General features: G+C 49.4%; 1 protein-coding gene across 1 annotated transcript in view; it reads right to left on the reverse strand.

Annotated features, from left to right (window-relative positions):
• The window catches only part of LOC119400565 (tartrate-resistant acid phosphatase type 5), a 143,389-nt gene extending 124,682 nt beyond the window's left edge, over positions 1–18,707 (reverse strand). Inside the window, exons 1-3 of the mRNA XM_037667625.2 lie at positions 18,698–18,707; positions 10,726–10,982; positions 5,090–5,214 (exon numbers count right to left, since the gene is read on the reverse strand). Of these exons, the coding sequence (XP_037523553.1) occupies positions 5,090–5,214; positions 10,726–10,982; positions 18,698–18,707 (392 nt within the window). The remainder of the gene's footprint in view (positions 1–5,089; positions 5,215–10,725; positions 10,983–18,697) is intronic.
• Between the last annotated feature and the right edge of the window lie 703 nt (positions 18,708–19,410).

A 19,410-nucleotide genomic window follows, 5' to 3' on the forward strand; every position in this document is an offset into this window, starting at 1 on the left:
GAGCGCCGTTCGCAGCGCCGCCATCGGTGGCCCACCAGGCGAATATGTGCGCAAGTAAAGCAAGAGGCAGCAATTTTTTGTGCGAACCTGATCGCCATAGGCGTGCGCACAGGGGGGGGCAGGGGGGGCGGCCGCCCCCCCTAATCACATAGGAGGCGGGGCACAAAATCTTCCCCGTACATTGACCCTTCTAGTCCTAAGAGAGGGGGGGGGGCGCACAATCTGCCCCATACATTGACTTAGTAGGGTGGGGGGGGGCGCTGCGATGAACCTTTGCCCCCCCCCTAATGGGGGACCCTGCGCACGCCTATGCTGATCGCTGTGTCCGTCTGCCAGTGGAAGCATTATTTGGTCATCTAGTTCCGTCCTCGGGCCACGTCCGAAGAATAGCCAATATATTGAAGAGCGCGTCTGCGCTAGTGGTGTTCTCTGTGTTTTCTTTCTTGTGTCCCGGACATTTTGCGCAGTTTAAGAACGTTTAACAGTAATGAACCAACTATCCCGCCAGAACGTATTACTGATATACTATACAGGGCGTTGAAAATGAAGCTTTACGGTTTTTTTCTCTTTTTTATTGCGTTAATTTGCACTGCGGCATCAATACACATTACACAAGATGGTGCAGTTATGTTTCCTCCATGAAGTCCAGGAGGGACTTATGGTTCGGACCGTATATCCATCGCTGCAAGTCCGGCGGCCTGGTGTGCTGAAGTCCCGCACGCCGCAGGTGGCGTCGACGCGCCGCTTGTAGCGCAGGGCATGTCTATAAGAGGTGGTTCAGGTCTGCTTCCCGCACCGGCGGAGGACAAAATGGGGAGCTTGAAGTTGTGTCGGTGTAGCCCCACTTAGCGCGGATTGAAGGCGTCACAGCGCGAACTCTTCGGAGCGATACCTCCTCTCGACGAGTAAGTCCACTCGAGAGGTCATGACCACGCGGAGGTATGAGAGCTCGCATGGTGCGCCGAAGATTTTCTTTGTGAATGTCCACAGTGTCAGAAGGTGTCAGCAGGAGCAGAGGTAAGGGGTACGTGATGGTTACAGGATGGCACGCCGCATCTGCCGCGACATGAGGCAGAACTCTAGACCGGTGAATCCAACATACTCGAACAGAGCACGGATAAGCTGCAGCACAACGGTTTTTTTTTAAATGCAGCACTGGGAGTTACGTGAAAACTGCCTTTGCAGATAGGTTTTTCACCCAGGGGGCAATAATATCGCTGCCAGCCGCCCAAATAACCTTGATTGAATAATGTACTTTTTATTGAGTGCGGCAAGCTCGCAAAGTTGGAGGCAGTCGTGTTTCTACACAGTTACACTGGGAAGAATTCTTCGAGCATGTCTGTGCCCTCAGGTATCCCACTGCAAAGTTTAATTGCGGCTTGCATGATCACGCATGCACGACAGCGGGCACTGGCGCATAGCTCCTCCCTGATGTGCCGCTGACAACGGGTCGAAGACATAGGCAAAGATGTTAACGGTTACCCTTTTGCTACCGGCTGGCGATAGCAAGCAATGACTGCTCGTCACATGAGGGAGCAACATTGCGCCGATCCTCACCGTCTTGCATGCGTGCTGAATTTTAACTAAACGATAAAGCTTAACTTTCAACACGCGGAATATACGTGCCTATGTTATACATGGCTACGCTATACATGGTTTTGCTTGCGTTACGCCAAGCGACGACATGAGATGACAGCATACGATGACGTCATACGACAGCATACGATAGCCCGGGCCCCTACAGTCCTCCAAATTCGAAAGAACAGGCCACGTCGATCGATCAGGCGGAGCAAGGATCTGGAGCTGAAAGACGCGTTAGCCTAGTCGGACGTAAGCGTTAGGGAGGCCAACTTCTGTCAAAATAAAAGTACCTGGTCGGGCACGAACGCCCGGGGGACATCGCCCACGGCACGTCTCCTGTTCCTGGCGCCCAGCAGACTAGACGCAGGAAAAACAGAGAGAACTCGCCTGCCGCGTTGCGTACAACGAGTGTGAGGAACATCGCCACGGCAGCTTCGTCCGACAAAACCTGTGAGGGTTCCAATTGCTCGAACTCCTCTGTAGAGAAGGTTAGGGTGTTTATTCTTTTAGCAGAGCTGCGCCAGCATGAGGTTCTCAGGCCAAGAATCTATCGCAATGTACACGTGACCTCTGTGTCCTGTCTCTGCTGTATATAAGATCACAGTCGCCTCAGCAATAAACACTTTTCATTCTTCACTTACTCGCGCAAAACACACAGGGACAAAGGAGACTTACGAGGATAGGCGCGATCCTCGTAAGTCTCTACGTTACGATCCTCGTAAGACTTACGAGGACCGCGCCTGTCCACGTAAGTCTCTTCTTGTCCCTGTGTGTTTTTCGCGAGTAGGTGAAGGATGAATTTGTTTCAACTAGGCCGAATTGCAGTTTTGAAACACTTTTCACTGTTCGACTTCCAGCCTGCTTACTATTCTATGCAGCTGTACTTTGTATTACTGTCATTTGTGCGTTTTACAGGAAAAGCTGTTATGACATCACAACAAGAGCCGTTTTTAGCGCCGTAGTTGTCCGCCGCCGCCGCCGTCACTGGTGTCCGTCACCGCTGTCGCGCGAAATAACAAAAAAAGCAACGAAATAAGAAAAAAAATATCCAGGATGGAACGGGGTTCAAGCCTGCGCATGGTAGCCCAGTATTCTGCTTCAGAGTCACAGCCGCTTTTTTGTTGTTGTCTGTTTTTTGACATGTAAGAAACAAACACAAGAAGAAACACTATTTCCAATGCAAACACTGGTTGCGTAAAAAGGGAGAGATATCGACAGGAAAAAAAAGGAAAGTCGAAACTGGTAATAATGAGGACACCCTAAAACTTGATTTGTAAAAGGAGCTCTACACGATCTAACCAAATGGGAACATCTTGAAGAAGTTTTTCTTCTTCAACAAAACGGTTCATGGTTTCTTTGAAGTATTGACGCGCAAACGGGCGTCCACATCAGTGTGCCGTATTGCCATCCTGCACTTCAATATGATGTGGAGTGTAATGGACATTATTAGATCAAACGGCGTCCCGTCATCACTCTCAACAGATAGTTAGCGAATGTCAGTGGGGTCTAAGGGGATATATATGTTTTGGTGGTACGCTGCACTACGTCCCATAAAAGAGGGCGTCCCAGCAGTGGAGGGACATATGGCCTATCGTATCTACTTTTTTGCATATTAAGCAATCGGTTCCCACGGCAGAAACATGTCCTTTTCGTCCAGCCGGAGCGGGGTTTGACTGGAAGTGTACCTAAATGTAGTTGAAAGAAGAGTGTTTTGATTCCTGCAGGTACGATCATTCTTTGACCCTTTTGAGTACGTTTCTCCATCGACCCCAAGGGTACATGGTTCTATACAGCGGTACAGGTAGTACAACGGTCACAAAGGTCTCTACAATTTTTTCCGTGTCACAGTGGAAAGATAATCGAGCGAAAAGCGAGCGGACAAGAAATTGCTAGCTACAGGTACTTCCTTTGGAAATCCATGCAAGCTTCCAGGCAACTATTTCGCAGATACAACAATGTTCGGCAACCGTTTGCACAAGCGAAGAAAAAGCAGTGCTTGAAACTGCTTTGCAAAAAGACCCGATACAGGCTTCATGTCGGGAAGGAGCCACATTACCATATGTAATGTAGCGTGGTAGAAGAGTAAAATAACAACCAGCCGTCACACAACGCGAATTCTGCAACCAGGCGTCACACAATGCAAATTGCGCGACGAGTGGGTCGTTTAAAGCTTCCAAACCATTACAAAGGGCTTTGCCATGACTCTTCATCTTCATCAGGCACAGCATCAACAGAGCGCACATAACGCTTTACGGGTGTTTAGCGGGTATCGCGGTACTCCGCAGAATGACGAAAAATTGTACAGTGGTGCTTTGCTACTTAAAAAAAAAGATTTATAGCCTAGTGGGTTCCTCTCAAGTGCACTTCTATTGGTTTCTAAGGAAACCCATAAGGCCCCAATGATTAATTTCCTCAGGGTCCCAAGAAAGTTATTTTCCCCTCTCTTTTCCTCACGTTAACGTATGTTATATAGCGTGGTGGGAGAGTGAAATAATGACCGGGCGTCACGCAATGCCAATTACGTAACTAGTGGGTTGTTTAAAGCTTCCAACCCATTACAAGGGGCTCAGCCTTAATTCTTCGTCAGCAGCCGTCGCATAAACAACCTGCACATAATGCCTTACAGATGGTACCTTGCTTCTCCGCAGAACGACGAATAATGGCGTAGTGGGTGCTTCCCAACTTCACAACAAAAAATGGTATTATGACGTGGTGGGTACGTTGCTAGTTTACTTGTATTAGTAGGCCCGAGAAATTTTATAACAGGCTCTAGAAATGCCGCTCTTCCAGCTTTCGCTGTGACTGTGCTACGCTTTCCGCACGGACCTGGCGTTCTTTTGCGTTCCAATATGCGTTTGTGTGCCCTGCCAGTGGTGTCCTCTTGTTTGTTGCCCTTGGAGGCGTTTCTAGCGCACCTATTACGGAATTTCAATGGCCGATTCGGAGCGGCTGACCAACTCTACGCCGGCGCACTTCACTTCGGCGGAGGGCCACTCAACGAAATCGGCCAACAGAACACAGGCTTCCACCAGAGCAAATGGCAGGGAGCGCACATCTGCTTCCGGAAGCGCCCAGCATTCCTCGCGTAAGTGCGTATTGACGGTGAGATGCACCACTCGACTCGCCTTCACGGGCGCGCGCGAAGAGAAGGGGTGTGCTCGGGCAGCGCGTTGCGTCGATGACCTTGTACGCCACGCTCCGCACACGCACGGGGCGCTTCCGACTACCGATCGAATCCGCCGCTTTTGGCGGAGTAGAGTGAGCTGCTCCACATGTGCCATTGAAACATACAGTAAGCACTCTCAATCTGCTAATAAACGGACTTGCTCCGCATGGAGCAGAACTGCTACCGGAAGTGCTCCGAGTCTGTCATTGAAATTCGCCCCAACTAAGCCTGTTCCCCGATCCTACATCATAACAGGAATTATGGCCTTGCCTCGGTATTCAGCGGGCGTTCTTTGGCATTGCGACGAAGGAGCCATCACGGCAGCAGAGGCTCAAGACTCACCAGCGCTTTGACCTTTTGCTGTATTCGATCTGAGCCGACACGTTGCCGTCGTGGTCGTGGTTTCCAGCCACTATGAGCCATGGAACTTGAAGGGATGGCGCGGAGTACACGTCCTCGAATGTCCTCTGCACAGCGACGAGACACGGCGATAAGTGCGGCAGCTGGGCATCCATCACAAGTCATAGCGCAAAGAATGAACAAGACGCCGCCATACAGGAAGGCGCAATGGCTTTCAATCTCGGCATTCCAAGTACTGTTTCTGAGAGTTAAAGATTGGAAGTTTCTAAAATTTACCAGACAATGTCAGCGAGAAACTGTAAACGACCACAAAATTAGCATACGGCGCCGTACCGCGGTAATCACACGTAGGTATAGCGTTTCAGAGGTATAAAAATATCTCTAATGATTAGCTCACCCTGAACAAAAATCTCCGCCCCTCTGTACCAAGCGCATGCGCAGCAAGAGAGCATGGCGGTGGTCAGACCTGTGACGCAGCAGCGGGGGCTAAACATCTCGAGCAATGGACAGGCCACCATCCTAATGGGAACCTGGCAGCGTTTAACGCTGGAACGTTATTTAGTGAGGCGAGCTTAGCAGTAGTGTTGGAGGGGCTAGAGGGTGTTAACTGGAGTTACAAGGGCTCACTGAGGTTAGGAGGCCAGATGAAGCCCATACCGTGAAACTAACGTGCATGCCCTATGCTACCGTGGCTTAGTTGACCGAAGAGAACCAGACGTGGTATTTGTTATCAATAAGGATACACCTTGCAACAGAGAGGAATACAATAGCAATAATGCGAGGGTGGAAGGTATCGTAAATAAACATAAATAGGAGGTGCACATTGAAGGTTGCAGGCACAGGCGCATGCGTACAGCCATGATGACCGCTCAGTTTAAAGCGTCTATGAAGACGTGCAACCAGCAATGAATAAGGTAAAAGCCATGGGTGACTTCAATCCCAAGATGGGCAAGAAGCCACCCTAGACCAGGCAGTGGCTTAATGTGGCCTGAGCTACAGGAATGCCCGACAATGAAAGAAGGGGAGGACCAGTGAGGTAACAACAGATCTGTTGGAAGACGGGGGACATATTCTGCTAGAACAGGGGGCCGCCATGTATACGAAAAGTCTCGCAACCGTGAGCCTACAATAATCTTGAAAGAAAGCTAACATAATCTTAATCCATGATAAACGGCATGTCAAGGACTTGAGGAAGTAAAGGCCGATCAGCTCACTATCTGTTGCCTACAAGCTGTTTACCATTGTAACCTATAACACGACTAGGACTACCTCAGAATTCAGGAAACCAAAGGACTAAGCAGGAATTCCCACAAGCTATTGGATGATAGATTGTATTTACACTATATAAAAATGCCGGATATAAGCAACCCCTCCATAACACGTTCCAGACTACACGCATTGCAAAGCATGATTACTGAATTCAACAGGAAAGCTGAATGACAGGTTTGAAAATTAATGTGCAGGAAACTAAGTTGATGTTCAATAGTCTCGGGTGAGAGTAACGCTTTCTAATAGGTAGTGTTTGTCGGTGGGCTAGTTGGTTTGGAAGCATGGTGATGAAACAGCGCTAAGAGACGAGGACGGGAGGGCACACACAAGCGCTTACTCACAACTGGTTTTAGATGTGAAGCATCTTATAGTGGAGTTCAATCCGGTGGTGGTGTTGTGCGGCGTGACCACCCTTACTGCGCATGCGCAAACCCTCCGCACTTCCCCTCTCCACTCTCCTCCTCTTTCCCCCCTCCCCTCCCCCTCTCCCCTGCCCTTTCCCCCTTCACTTTCCTCCTCCATTTCCCTTTCCCCTCCCCTCTCCTTTCCCCCTCCCCCTCTCCACTTCACCTCTCCCCTTTCCCACTCACCACTCCACCGCTGAAACGCGGGCTCTACATGCCGCAACACTGCTTCGCATCGCCTCATGGTCCCCTTTAGCGGGAGATGGTGTCATTTTTTATTAGCATCAGCGCGTCATATATATAGGAGGCACACGAAAAAATAAGATAGAATTTCAACAATCCGGTACAATGGCGTTCCGCTCGTTACAAACAGTCAATACCTAGCGACACATATCAAGAAACAATTTTTCTTTTTCGGTCAGTGCGAGTGACGCCATGCTTACACATGCGCCACCCTTACTATCTATGTGTGCCGCTTCAATGATCAGTCTTGTCATCATGTCCGAAGAACGGCTGGGCACATGCGTATCTTCAAAGCGTGGAACGCATGCACAATCTCGGCAATGTATGCCTAAATGTATAAATAAGTGATCGGAAACAGCTGAGTTAACGTTATAATAGTGCTCCTTAGGTCTTTCGCTTAAGCATCTCCCAGTTTGCCCAATATACACTCGCCCGCATGACAAAGGAATGGAATAAACTACACTGCGCGTGCATTCCACAAAACGTCGTCGGTGCCGTGTGGTACAAATGACAACTGGCCCATTTCCCTCTTTATTTACCCGTCCACATAGACCTTGCAGTCGCTCGGGGGCAGACAACACCACCTGGACTCCTGCTCTACTACCAGAGTAGTAACAGACATGAGGACAGGCTTAGTGCCTTCTCGATAGACATAAAGGATTTATACTATTCAATACCCCATAACGACCTGATGAGCTGCGTCAGTGCTAGCATTGATGAACTTGGAGCGGTTCGTTTTCAGAACGAGTCAGGTCTATCCTGTAGTAGATTTTTAGAACTGCTATGCTTTTATTTGAACTCCTCTTTTTCGACATGGGATGACAACATTGTAACCCAAAAGAACGGCGTGCGCATCGGATCTTGTATCGCTCCTCGTTTAAGTGATTTATATAGGCTAATCGTGACAGGCTTCTCAGCCGACGTCTGAACAAGGATGTAGTCGTGGTGTTCAGGTTTGTGGATGTTTTAAGCAATAACGCGGCAGATTTTCATACCATTGTTTCAAACACAAAGAAGGTGTTTTCAGAGTGCCTTCATCCTTTAGAATTGACCCATGAAGTTTCCGTCGAGAGCTTCATTAGATTTTAACACGAAAGTGTTTTATGCCGGGGTCCACCAAGTACATCCGTCACGGATATGACGTTGATAAAATGGACGCTAACGGGTGAGAAAGAAAAAAACCAAGAAAAAGATACCCCGAACCCACGACGTTGCGGCCGCGACGGCAAGCGCCCGACGCCCTACCGACTAAGCTAACTCGGGAGATGCTATAGACACGGCGCGAACGCGCCTTATATCTTTCACACATTCTCTTTCGCGGCAGGCGGAGCGGGGCGGTGCCGCCGTCAGTGAAATGTGAAAAGAAGTAATGCTTCACGATCGACACTTACTAGCGCTTACTCCGAGATTGCACGCGTTATCGGAGGTCATGGTTAAAGCGTCTCGATACCAGAGAGGTAGACTGGCCGCGCTGGCGTCGCCGAGGCACCCTTGACGCAGTTACGTTATTTGCCTTTGGCTTCGTGTTAGCTTGCGTCGGCTCATCGGAGTAGTGCAGCTTCCACGTGCACCAACGGGATTTCTCCGCCGCCGACTGTTTCAATTGCGAGAGCACCGACTAACAAAACTGCTGCAATACGCGTTGCAGACAGGACGCGATTTGGACGGGCGAATGTCGTGCCTTGGTGGAGCGAGAGCAGCGCCTGCGAGACAGAGGCCAGCGGGACGCACACGTTTGCGGCTCAGGCTACGAACCTCTACCTCCCGTGTTGCTGAAGCGTATTGTGTGTTAGTGTATGCATGAGCACAGGCGTCGGCTACCCATTACTAGAAAGCGCACACCGTGCCGTTTCTCTCCTTAATTGACGACGCTTTGAATAAGTGTATACCGGGGACCAGTGTTGATTATGAGCTTGTTGATATCATCCTTACGCGGGATTCACGATTCGCTGTGTCCAAATATATGTTCACACCGTCAGCTACCACAATGGTTTAATCATGATCATGGGCGTTAGTCGTCGCGATAGAGACATGCTGTCAACATGGGTGCATCCACGTCAAACGGTGCTGTAGCTGCCAAACACGAATAGACATTGTACAAGCTCTCATATATCACTACACAATAAGCACTACTTCTGTGAAGACGCGCTTCACTTTCGTGTTATACCGATTCCTATGATGGAGGGATCAGCCATGTTTTTTTAGATTTAGGACTGCTTTTCTCTGACCGAAGCACCTGTTGGGGGTATGAGGCGAGGGGCAAGAAACCCGTGCTCCCATTTAAATCTGCGCACTCTAAACTGGTGAAACGTGCAATCATTTCTTCGTGTTTGGTGAACGCCCTAAAAAAATCCTGTGAACACAGAGTCGAAGACAGTTTATTTGACAAGCTAACAGACTGGGGGAAGCTGGTTGGCTGAGGGTTTGCAAAGACGTTACAAGGTCGGAGCAAGCAGTGAAATCACGCGTCCAGAGAAACCAAAGAATGTAGCGGTCGTACCCTACATGCATCGAATTTCACATAACCTCAAGAAGATTGGTATTAGAGCAGGAGTCCGGGTGGTGTTTTCTGCCCCCGGGCGACTGCAAGGTCTATGTGGACGGGTAAATAAAGAGGGAAATGGGCCAGTTGCCATTTGTACCACGCGGCACCGACGATGTGTTGTGGAATGCACGCGCAGTGCAGCTTATTCCATTCCCTTGTCATGCAGGCGAGCGTATATTGGGCAAACTGGGAGATGCTTGAACGAAAGACTTAAGGAGCACTATTAAAACGTTAACTCAGCTGTTTCCGGTCATTTAGGAATACATTGGCGAGATTGTGCATGCGTTCCACGCTTTGAAGATACGCATGTGCCCAGCCGTTGTTCGGACATGATGACAAGAGTGATCATTGAAGCGGCACACATAGATAGTAAGGGTGGCGCCTGTGTAAGCATGGCGTCACTCGCACAGACCGAAAAAGAAAAATTGTTTCTTGATATGTGTCGCTAGGTATTGACTGTTTGTAACGAGCGGAACACCATTGTACCGGATTGTTGAAATTTTATCTTATTTTTGTGTGCCTCCTATATATATGACGCACTGATGCTAATAAAAAACCAGCTGTGAGTAAGCGCTCGTGTGTGCGCCCTTCCGTCCTCGTCTCGTAGCGCTGTTTTATCACCATGCTTCTAATAGGTAGCTAGAGTGGCAAAGGAGTACATCTGCTTAAGTTATGTAGCGACCGCAGATACGAACCATGATACAGAAGTAACAAGAAGAAAAAGCTACCTTAATGCAGGACTTATTGGCCTGAGAGTGCCACTCGCACTAAATATATTGGTAAACCAGCGATTAACCTTGAGCTGACTCCCCCATTCCCGTTTTCACTGTCCCTACACTCGTGGGACTAGATTTCGTACTGCTGTCCGCTAGGTGAGGTGAGCTTGAGACCCCTCGTCTAGTGGAACACTGGAGTAGCGTGCCCTTTAGGTCGCGAAAATCGAAATCGATTATACATCAGATGGTAACGCGCTACACTTTAGTTATGCACAAGGCATGGTTCAACTCCGTTTGTTCCGGACAATAAGGGAAGCCTACGGGTCTCGAATCGCCGTAAAGCTTTGTAATTGTTCCCTGCGGTAAGTGGTTGTTTAACATCAATAAAGAGTAAAAGCCCGCCTGTCACAGCCGGCCCGCCGTAGTGAACACAGCACTAGCCTTGAAACGCCGGTCGTCGACCGAACGGACGCCCTTGAAGTAGAAGTTATCCCCGAGCGATAGGACGAAGTCGATGCGTTTGGCAGCCGCCACGACCGCCATGGTCTTGGCCAGGTTTCGTTGGATCCGCGTCGTGTACGGGTAGAAAGGCAGTCCGCCCCAGTCGCCGAACACCAGGAACCGCACAGAATTGTTGTTGGCTGGTCCGGTGACAAGGGCCGACACCAGCTTGCCACCACTCAGCACCACCACCCACGCTGCGTTAAGCAACACACGCTCTCTACATAAACAGTACCTATGAAGAAACTCAGTAGGCGGCGATACAAATGGTGTTAATGAAGGCTGAAATATTTAAACTGTTGGCGCTTTGAAAATATTCAGGAAGAAGTTTATATGACGACAGTTGAAGCAGCACGGTTTCCTTATGTTCTTCACGGCATTCGTAATTGATCATTTTGGACGCTGCTTTTTTCTTCCGTATGTGTAAACGTTGCGGACAACGCCACTATAGCCTTAAGAACTTAAGGAGTCCGAAGAGGCTCTGCCCAGACGACCGAAGCTCGGCAGCCAATCGCCTCCGACACTAAAGAAATAGTCCCGCTCATGCATTTGGCAATGTTCTGCCAAGTCGTGGTCCGGCTCATGACGTCAGTCCAGAGTGCGCGTCCATTGGAGTAAGCTTTTGTGCATCCGCCTTTGAGGAAGAAATGCCACATACTTCTAAAGTTGCATCCGAATATAAGAATAAATTCAAGCTCCGCCATTCATCTCTGCAAGAGAGTGGTGCTAGGTGGTTTTCGCTTGAACCGTAAGCACTTTTAAAGACGATAGTCTTTCTTGGGATACTTAAACAGAGAAATTGTGGTCTGTCTTTTTGTCTGTCTGTTTGTCGGCACGTCACTCGATTCAGCCACTGGGCCAAAGTTGAACCACTTGCCCAAGGCCAGCCGTCTTGAACGGCTGACTAGTTTCATACTTGTGTACGTTTTCGATCAAAAAGCAAACATTATGCATATCTGAGGCGCAACATCACTACGTAGTATTAGGTCGTGTGTTCCTTTAATAGAAAATGCATACATACGTAATTCTAAAGACCCTAGTTTCTTAAGCTGCGCTGAAACTTGGCTTCCTCCGTGCCCTCTGCACGAGCTCATTGTTGTGTTTCGGTTTCGGTTCTGTATTGCACTGTACGAATGCCATGGGGCGCCGCTCTGGCATTCCTGTTTTACCCAGGCGACGTGTAAATAAAAGAGTGTGTGAAGAGTACTCGTTGAGTGCGGACGTTTCTTCTGCTTCAGCGCTTCGCGCCAAACCACGCGTTCGGGCTGGCTGGCGTCCCCGCCGGTCGCGTTGGTCACCGCCGGTCTTCGCCTGCTGCTGCGCCGGGACTACCAGCCCGCCACACAGCACTCATGTTTCCCGACGTATTGCCAGATGGCGTCCATATCTCACGCAGCGCCTCTTCTATCGTCTTTAGACGACATTTGCAGCGAAGCACGCCGATACGCGGCCAATTTTTTTCGTTCGTAATGTAAGTACTACGCATATTATTAATTGAAAGTTCTCGCCCCTTGATAAATGCTAAGTTTCGCGAAGCAGTCAAGTCGGAATCATTGCTGAAATTTACCACTAAGCTCACGTTTTTGGTCGAAAACTAGCTACAAGAACACGTGCCTGTAAGGGAAAGTCGGTGTTTACACGAGAGGTACTCGAAGCCAAGTCAATAATCAATCGTCATGGGATTGGGTATATATGAAAATTCTCGCTGCGTGGCACAGCGATGGCTCTGGCGGAGCTTAAATCTATTCTTACGTTGTAAGCGAATGTTGTCGGGTACATTGTTTCGCTGATAAAGCGCGGCAAATCGACACGCGTGGGGGGAAACGCACAAGTGCCCGTCTATTCATTTATGCAGAAACAGCAGATGTCGAAAACAGGGGAGACCACTTTATTAGGCAAGACGCTGAATAGATCAGGCCTGAACATCGTCTTCCTTTTTCACCGCGCGGGCTCTTAGTTGTTTTCGCACTGCATACTAGATGTGGCATTTGCCTCTCTCGGGAGAGAGCTTCGTCCCGATGCACTACTCCAAGAAGGCGGTGTAGCGGAAGCATGGTGCGCGCCAGTCTGAACAATATGGCTTCGCACAATATGCACGACTTCTGAATAGTGCTGGCGAGTTCTCCAGGAGCTGTCAGTGATGACCTCGTAGTCCACGTCACTTAGGCGTCGTACAACACTGCAAAGACTGTGGCGAAGCCTTGGTACTGTATAACGGGTTGCGCTCTCCAGCGGCTTTTAGTGGGTCGTCCTCTTCGGCCCGTTCCTGAAAGAAGCCGCTCGCGCTCAGCGTGCGTGCTTTTGACTTGACTGTCGCCACTGCGTATTGCCGCTGACTGCCGTCAAATAAGCACCTTAACAAATTGGTGCAGACTGCTGTGCCGTCACAACTTCGGTCCTCATTCGATGCACCTGGCGCTTCGATCCCGTACTCTGCCATCTACCATGCCTCAAGGCGCCGCCCCTCAGACGCCTCCGCCTGCACCCACCTTACGTCCCGGTGTCCCTCGTATCCGCGACTGTCTTCACTGGCGCAGATGGGACTTACGTGGAGGACTGGCTCGCGATTTATTAATGCGTGAGTGTCCCAAATAAATGGGACGAGGCAGGAATATTGGTACAATAAAAAGTTGCGCGAGTGGGTGTTGGTTCATAATGAAACGGGGGCGCGATGTGTCTATCTTTTCTTGTGTGACGTTTTATTCGCGCTCCCGTTTCATCAATAACATTGAAAACTTGGTTTTCTACCTTGCGGGTGTGGCAGGCCTGCGTTACAACAACCACGCACAAGGTTTCACGACGTGATCCGACTTATTATTAAGGTGTTTGGCCGCCCTGCCATTCGTAATCTGTAGAAGGAACAGTGTTTACGTAAACGAGCTCAGCAGGCCGGTGAATACTTCACCAGCTACATCGAAGATACAGAGAGCTGAGCTAGTTGGCAGGTATTCATTCTAAAAAGACAAGGTGTGCAAACACGGACACAAGAAGGAAGTCAGAACACCACAAACGCCGACTAATAGCTGAAGAGACGCACAACGGCGGAAAACAACGAAGGCACGAAAACTTATCTGCGCATGCCCATGCAACAGGCGGACCTATTAATTCGGCACACGTGGCGGTCTACGTGGAAGATAAATGTTAAGGCATTTGATTTCATCTTTATGCAAGTTAATCGATGGTTGGCTCACGCATGCGCTACCACTATTCTCGATATGCCAAGCTTCAATCATCAGGTGCGTTTCTCCTTTTCTATGCCGGTACAACACTGTGCATTGATCGAATTTTGGCGTGCACTTACAATCCAGACAATGTAAAGATAGATTAGAAGGTGAGCCTCCTGTCAGCGATCTCTTATGTTCCAACAAAGCTGAAAGGGACCTTATACGCCTTGTGCACCGCCTATAGAGGCGCCACTGATAGCCACCTAGCGGGCACCGCCGACAGCACGTGCGGGAAGCCGAGCAGACGACAGCGCTTTGCACAGCTTTGGTGTGAGGAGATGGATGAATTTCGCGGCTGCTATTTCCCCTTCGTGCGGGTGCCAGCCAAGTAATTCTGCACTGGCAGGTGCAGGAAAGGCGCGGGCCTCTACGAAAGTGGACTTGTGCACGATGTTTGTCACGAACGAGCGCTTAACTAAGCGCACGTCGCAGATTTCGAACGACGGCATGAAAGCCTGGCGCCGACGGTTCGTGCGCGACAGAGCGCGCGCATGGAAAAAACAAGTATAAAAAGGCGCCGGGAGCGCGCCCCTTACCCTCTCCGCAGAAGATGCCACCGACACAGCCTAAAGCCCCTGAAACTTCGTAAAGTAGCGACACTTTCCTCCTCCGCTCGCGTTCCTCCTCGTTCTCCTCTCCTTCGCACTCTCTTTTCGAGCATGGCGCCACCTACCTTGCTCCCGCGTAGCAGACGACGCTTCGCAAAGAGAGCGCGCGCTTGCCAGGCGGCGCGCTTTAAGCATTCGCACTAGCCGCCTAGCTCTTGGTATCCTTTTTTTAAAAATTATATTGTGTTGAGGAGATGTTAGGACGCGTTTGTAAAGGACATGCGTAATGTTGAACGTTAATGTCCCGCTCTACATGAAGCCTTCCGAAACTTATACATTGTATACGTCATCCTCGCGAGGCGAATTCGTCGTGCATACCAATGACGCACTGGGGCTGCCAGTACGCACTAGAGGTAACCGTTCCGAAGTATCGGCTGGGTAAATATAGTGAACGCCGCTATACGTGCCTGTATTATGTAGCACTGTACACTGCAGTATAAAAGGGGGCGTATTTGAGGCATCTCTTTCCCACAAAACGATATCCAGCATTTGGTTCGCTTGTTTTTTTTTCTTCTTCGCCAAATCTCTGCGTGCTAAGAGGCGTATTCCTGTCCCGTCCTGTCTTTTCTTGCATTATCGCCGGGCGCACCGTACTTCCAGGCACGAATGCCGTGCGTATTATTAAACAGCACCTTGATAGGAAAGCGGCGAGCGCCGAGTTTTCAAGAAAGGAAGCGCAAACTAGCCAAACGACGGTTGTTGGTGAGGGGCAAGAAGACTCCACAAAGGGTACGGACAGTTTTTAGAGTGCAAGAAACACATGGGCAGTGGGTGTTGGCGGTATTATGCTAGTTAAAGAGTGGCGACTAATATTTATTTAGAAAATGACTGTCAGTTCAAGCAGCAGCTCGGAGCTTCATTGAAAGAAGAATGCGCCAGAAGGCGTACATCATTTCTAGTCAAGACAGCGTTGGTTGATTCGTTAAGAGATTAGACGCACCAACCATAGTGCGCAAGTGCGCCTTGTAGACGTACTTGACATGCGAACTATACTCGCTGCTCAATGAACGAGCAAGCGAAAGAATAAACTAGCCAGCTGCCACCGTAAACGTTTGCTTCACGAGAGCTCCAGTCGCGGATAATATCTGGGGTTTTACGTCCCAATTCCACGATATGATTATGAGAGACGCCGTAGTGGAGGGCTCGGGAAATTTTGACCATCTGATGTTCTTTAACGAGCATTGACATCTCACGGCACACTGGCCTCAAGCTATTCGCCTCCATCGAAATGTGACCGCCGCGGTCGGTCGCGACCTTCGGGTCAGCAGCCGAGCACCATAACCTCTGCTCCACCGCGGCGGAAAGCCACTCGCGGATATAAACCTCCACACGAAATGGCACGTAAACCTTCGCGCTAAATAACACGTGCACGTGAGGTTCCTAAACGATGAATGCACCCTGCGACTCGGTTCGGCGCGCACGCTTTGCCTACCTACCTTCTATCGCAAGTCCACCGGCGGATCTGTCGACGTACAAGAGCCAGAGAAAGCTCTTTGCTCCAGGAAAAAAAAACAAGAACAACCGAGCACGCAACAAAAACAGAGAGTACCACTCCTAATGTAAGTTTTCACACTGCAGCTTTGTTTCTTCAAAAGAACTGCGCCGAATCTCTGAAGTTTCGCAATCACATTTTTGATCGTCAGTCGGCGTGCCTCCGTAGTCGGCGTGCCATGCTACGCGCACAAACCAATACTGCAAACTCAAACCAGTAGGCGCATCACGTCAAGCAGAAAACCTAACCATATATTCTTGAAAAAAAAAAAAAACACTGAGTACAGACCCCGCATAAGCAGCAATAAAACGTGTAAGGAATAGCGACGTACTGCACAATTAACTGACACCTGTCTACGGCGTTATAGCACGCAGCTATTTGCGCGAACCTCGCGAACCTCGACGAGTACTTATAGTGGGAGGTTAGCAACTTACCTCGCACAGTCGCGTCGAAAGCGTCGGCCGAAAGTTCTATCTTCCGATTCGGTGTAACCAAGCCTTCCTTCGCAACTCGTTGCGCTTCCCGGACGGTTTTTGCCTTCGCTTTATTTGTTTTGGCATCCGAAAGCGCAGCAGAAGCCCATGGCAACCAACCGCGACGTCGGTCTTGTGTGCGAGGTATCACAGAGCACAACGCACGCGGTATGGAAAGCGCGTATCCATAGAACACGTGCGCTAAGAACCAGCGAGCCCGCACTTCGAGAGCAAAGATGGCAGTCACGAGCGACTGTAAACAAACGAGCGCGGCAAGCGCGGCGCGCTGTCCCACGTGACGGCAGTTGGCCAATGCCGACGCGGCGTCAGCCTCGGAGAGGGCAGAGGAGGGAGAAAAGAGAGGAGGCGCGCTTTTATGCACGTATGTCGCTACTTTACGAAGTTTCAGGGACTTTAACACAGCCAACGCACGCGAAAGATCGGGATATTCGAGAAAGCAAAGCAGCGCCAGCGGCGCCGTCTGATTCAGCAGACGAATCGGTGAGAGAATCTCCTCATTTCTCTAGCTTTCGCTGTGCTACGCACAGACGAATCATACGCACCTTCCCCTTCCCGAACCCAGGCGCGAGCCGATACAGGCAATGCAAGCACAAGCGCGCGGCGACAGAGAGTCAGTCAGTGAGATAGGCACTGTGCCGTGCTCCCGAACGGGCTGCAGAAATTAGGCGCCTTTTCCTCTTCAAACCACTACCACCACAACCAGTCAGTGAGAATTAAGTCAGCGAAGAAGTTACATCGTTCTAGTGATAGCATCGTTCGCTCGACCGCAGAAGGCGTGTTGTTTGATGATCTAGTGCTGCGAGTAAAGTATCAAGAGATGACGCCGCGGGAGCAGTGACAAGTTTTTAAGAGGGTCGCCGAGGAGACGTGATGACCTACTGCGGAGGAGAACGAACGTTCGCGTGGAGTGAATCGTCATGCCGGTGAATATCAAAGGTGCGTCGCGCAGACCAGCGTAACAAGACCTAGCTACGAGGTAGAGCTCGTGGTGAACATCCGCTTTGTTTTGTTTACAAAGGTGACGTCTCAATCACTTCTTGTCTTTCTGAAGTCAACCATTGCTGCATTTCTGTTTCTATAAATGATAAATATAGAACTTAGCTTGTACTAACGTGGTACATGTACCGCACTAGTACAAGCTAAGTTCATGGATGTCCAACTCGCCCGAACTTAAAACACTTCTGAAATATAGAACGTTTGAGCGAAGTGCTCTTGGGGGCACGGCGGTCGAACCGAACCAACACATGCTCAGGCTTATGACTTTGGTCGTCTACCAGTGTCAACATGATCGAGTGCATCCAGCGAGCCCCGATATCGCAGAACGAAAGCATTAGAACAAGAAGCGAAGTGTTAACTCGCACAGTGACGAAGCGGCTCGCCTTGGCCAACGAACAGCGGCGATCCATTGCCTTCCGTCGTTCTTGCTCAGGAGGCCTTGCGGTAAGTAAAACTGTGTTCCGGGAGCGTTTTTTCTAGGTGTTTGAGCACTCCACTCCTCATCAATTGTTATTTGACATCCCTTGAAGTTTCGGCCACCACACACACGACGAACGTTGCTTATTTCACTACGGAAACGTGAACAATGCGGAAACAGACGTACAACGACGTAGGAAACCACGGCGGCCGTCTGCTTGCTTTCCCGAGAGCAATGATTGAGTTCGCCGCCTATGGCGCTTCCTTCGGCGCGCACTAGGCGTTACACCACACTCGTACGGCAATCAGTGAATTTGTTGGTGTGTTTTACGAAACAAATATCGGTCCGCTTCTTGTCTTTTACTCGCTCATTCTTCCTCTGCACAGCGGCACAAACTGTACCTAGCTTATTGGCAGCCCTGAAGGCAACATTAACGCCGTATCTACTTCCTACTTTCTTTAGCCTGTGATAAACGGAATGAATGTACGGTATACCTACGACACGTTTCTTCCTAACGCTTTCTGCAACGATGATCAAACTTAATACAATGGACTTCTTTAAACGTTCAGCTACCGTGGCCACTGCATCACGAGGATACCCTACATCTAAAAGACGCGTAATCTGTGCGTTAAAGCTATCGCTCATTTTGTGCTCACACGACTTTGTTAGGGCTGACTTACTACAAGACATGGCGATGCCGTTTTTTACAACCTTCGAGTGCTTCGACGAAAAATTTAACAGCGGTTTCGAAGATGTAGGAGAATACTGCCAGCACACGTGGTTCTTCTGGAACTTTGGGAAATGTCTAGAATCTGTATTCCATTATTCTAGGGCACCTCTTTAGTAAAACTCAGCCCTCCTTCTTCACACTTATTTCAAATTTTTCGCGTACTGAAGTTACCACCGTTTCAAAGTCCTCACCAATACAAAAAAATCAGGTAATTGTCCACATAGCGAAAAAACCTTAACAGAATTACCTAAGGCGCCTTCCAAAAGTTTGTCAATCTTGCTAAGGTATAAATCACCAACGACCTGGAGCAACTTTACAACCAATGCATATCCCGGATTTCTGCACATAAACGCCTTTCCTCCAACCTACCAGCGTCGATATTAATTACATGGAAATAATTTCTAGAAATGCCCCGGTAGAAACACCACATTTATCGGTGAAATCCGTCTCGTGCCCTTGTTCGTTGATACATTCATTAACACATTTTAACAAGTCCTCATGCGGCAAAGAGTGATACAGGTCTTCAATATCCATACTAAAAGCTTTACAACAGCCGGGGTTTTCCTCTGACAGGAACTGAACTAGCGCCTGTGAATTACGCATACAAAAAGGGTCAGAAAAACTCAAAGAGGTTATGCAGTTCTGCAAATACCTAGATACAGC

The sequence above is a fragment of the Rhipicephalus sanguineus genome, chromosome 7, assembly GCF_013339695.2.
Source record: "Rhipicephalus sanguineus isolate Rsan-2018 chromosome 7, BIME_Rsan_1.4, whole genome shotgun sequence".
Classification (NCBI taxonomy): domain Eukaryota; kingdom Metazoa; phylum Arthropoda; class Arachnida; order Ixodida; family Ixodidae; genus Rhipicephalus; species Rhipicephalus sanguineus.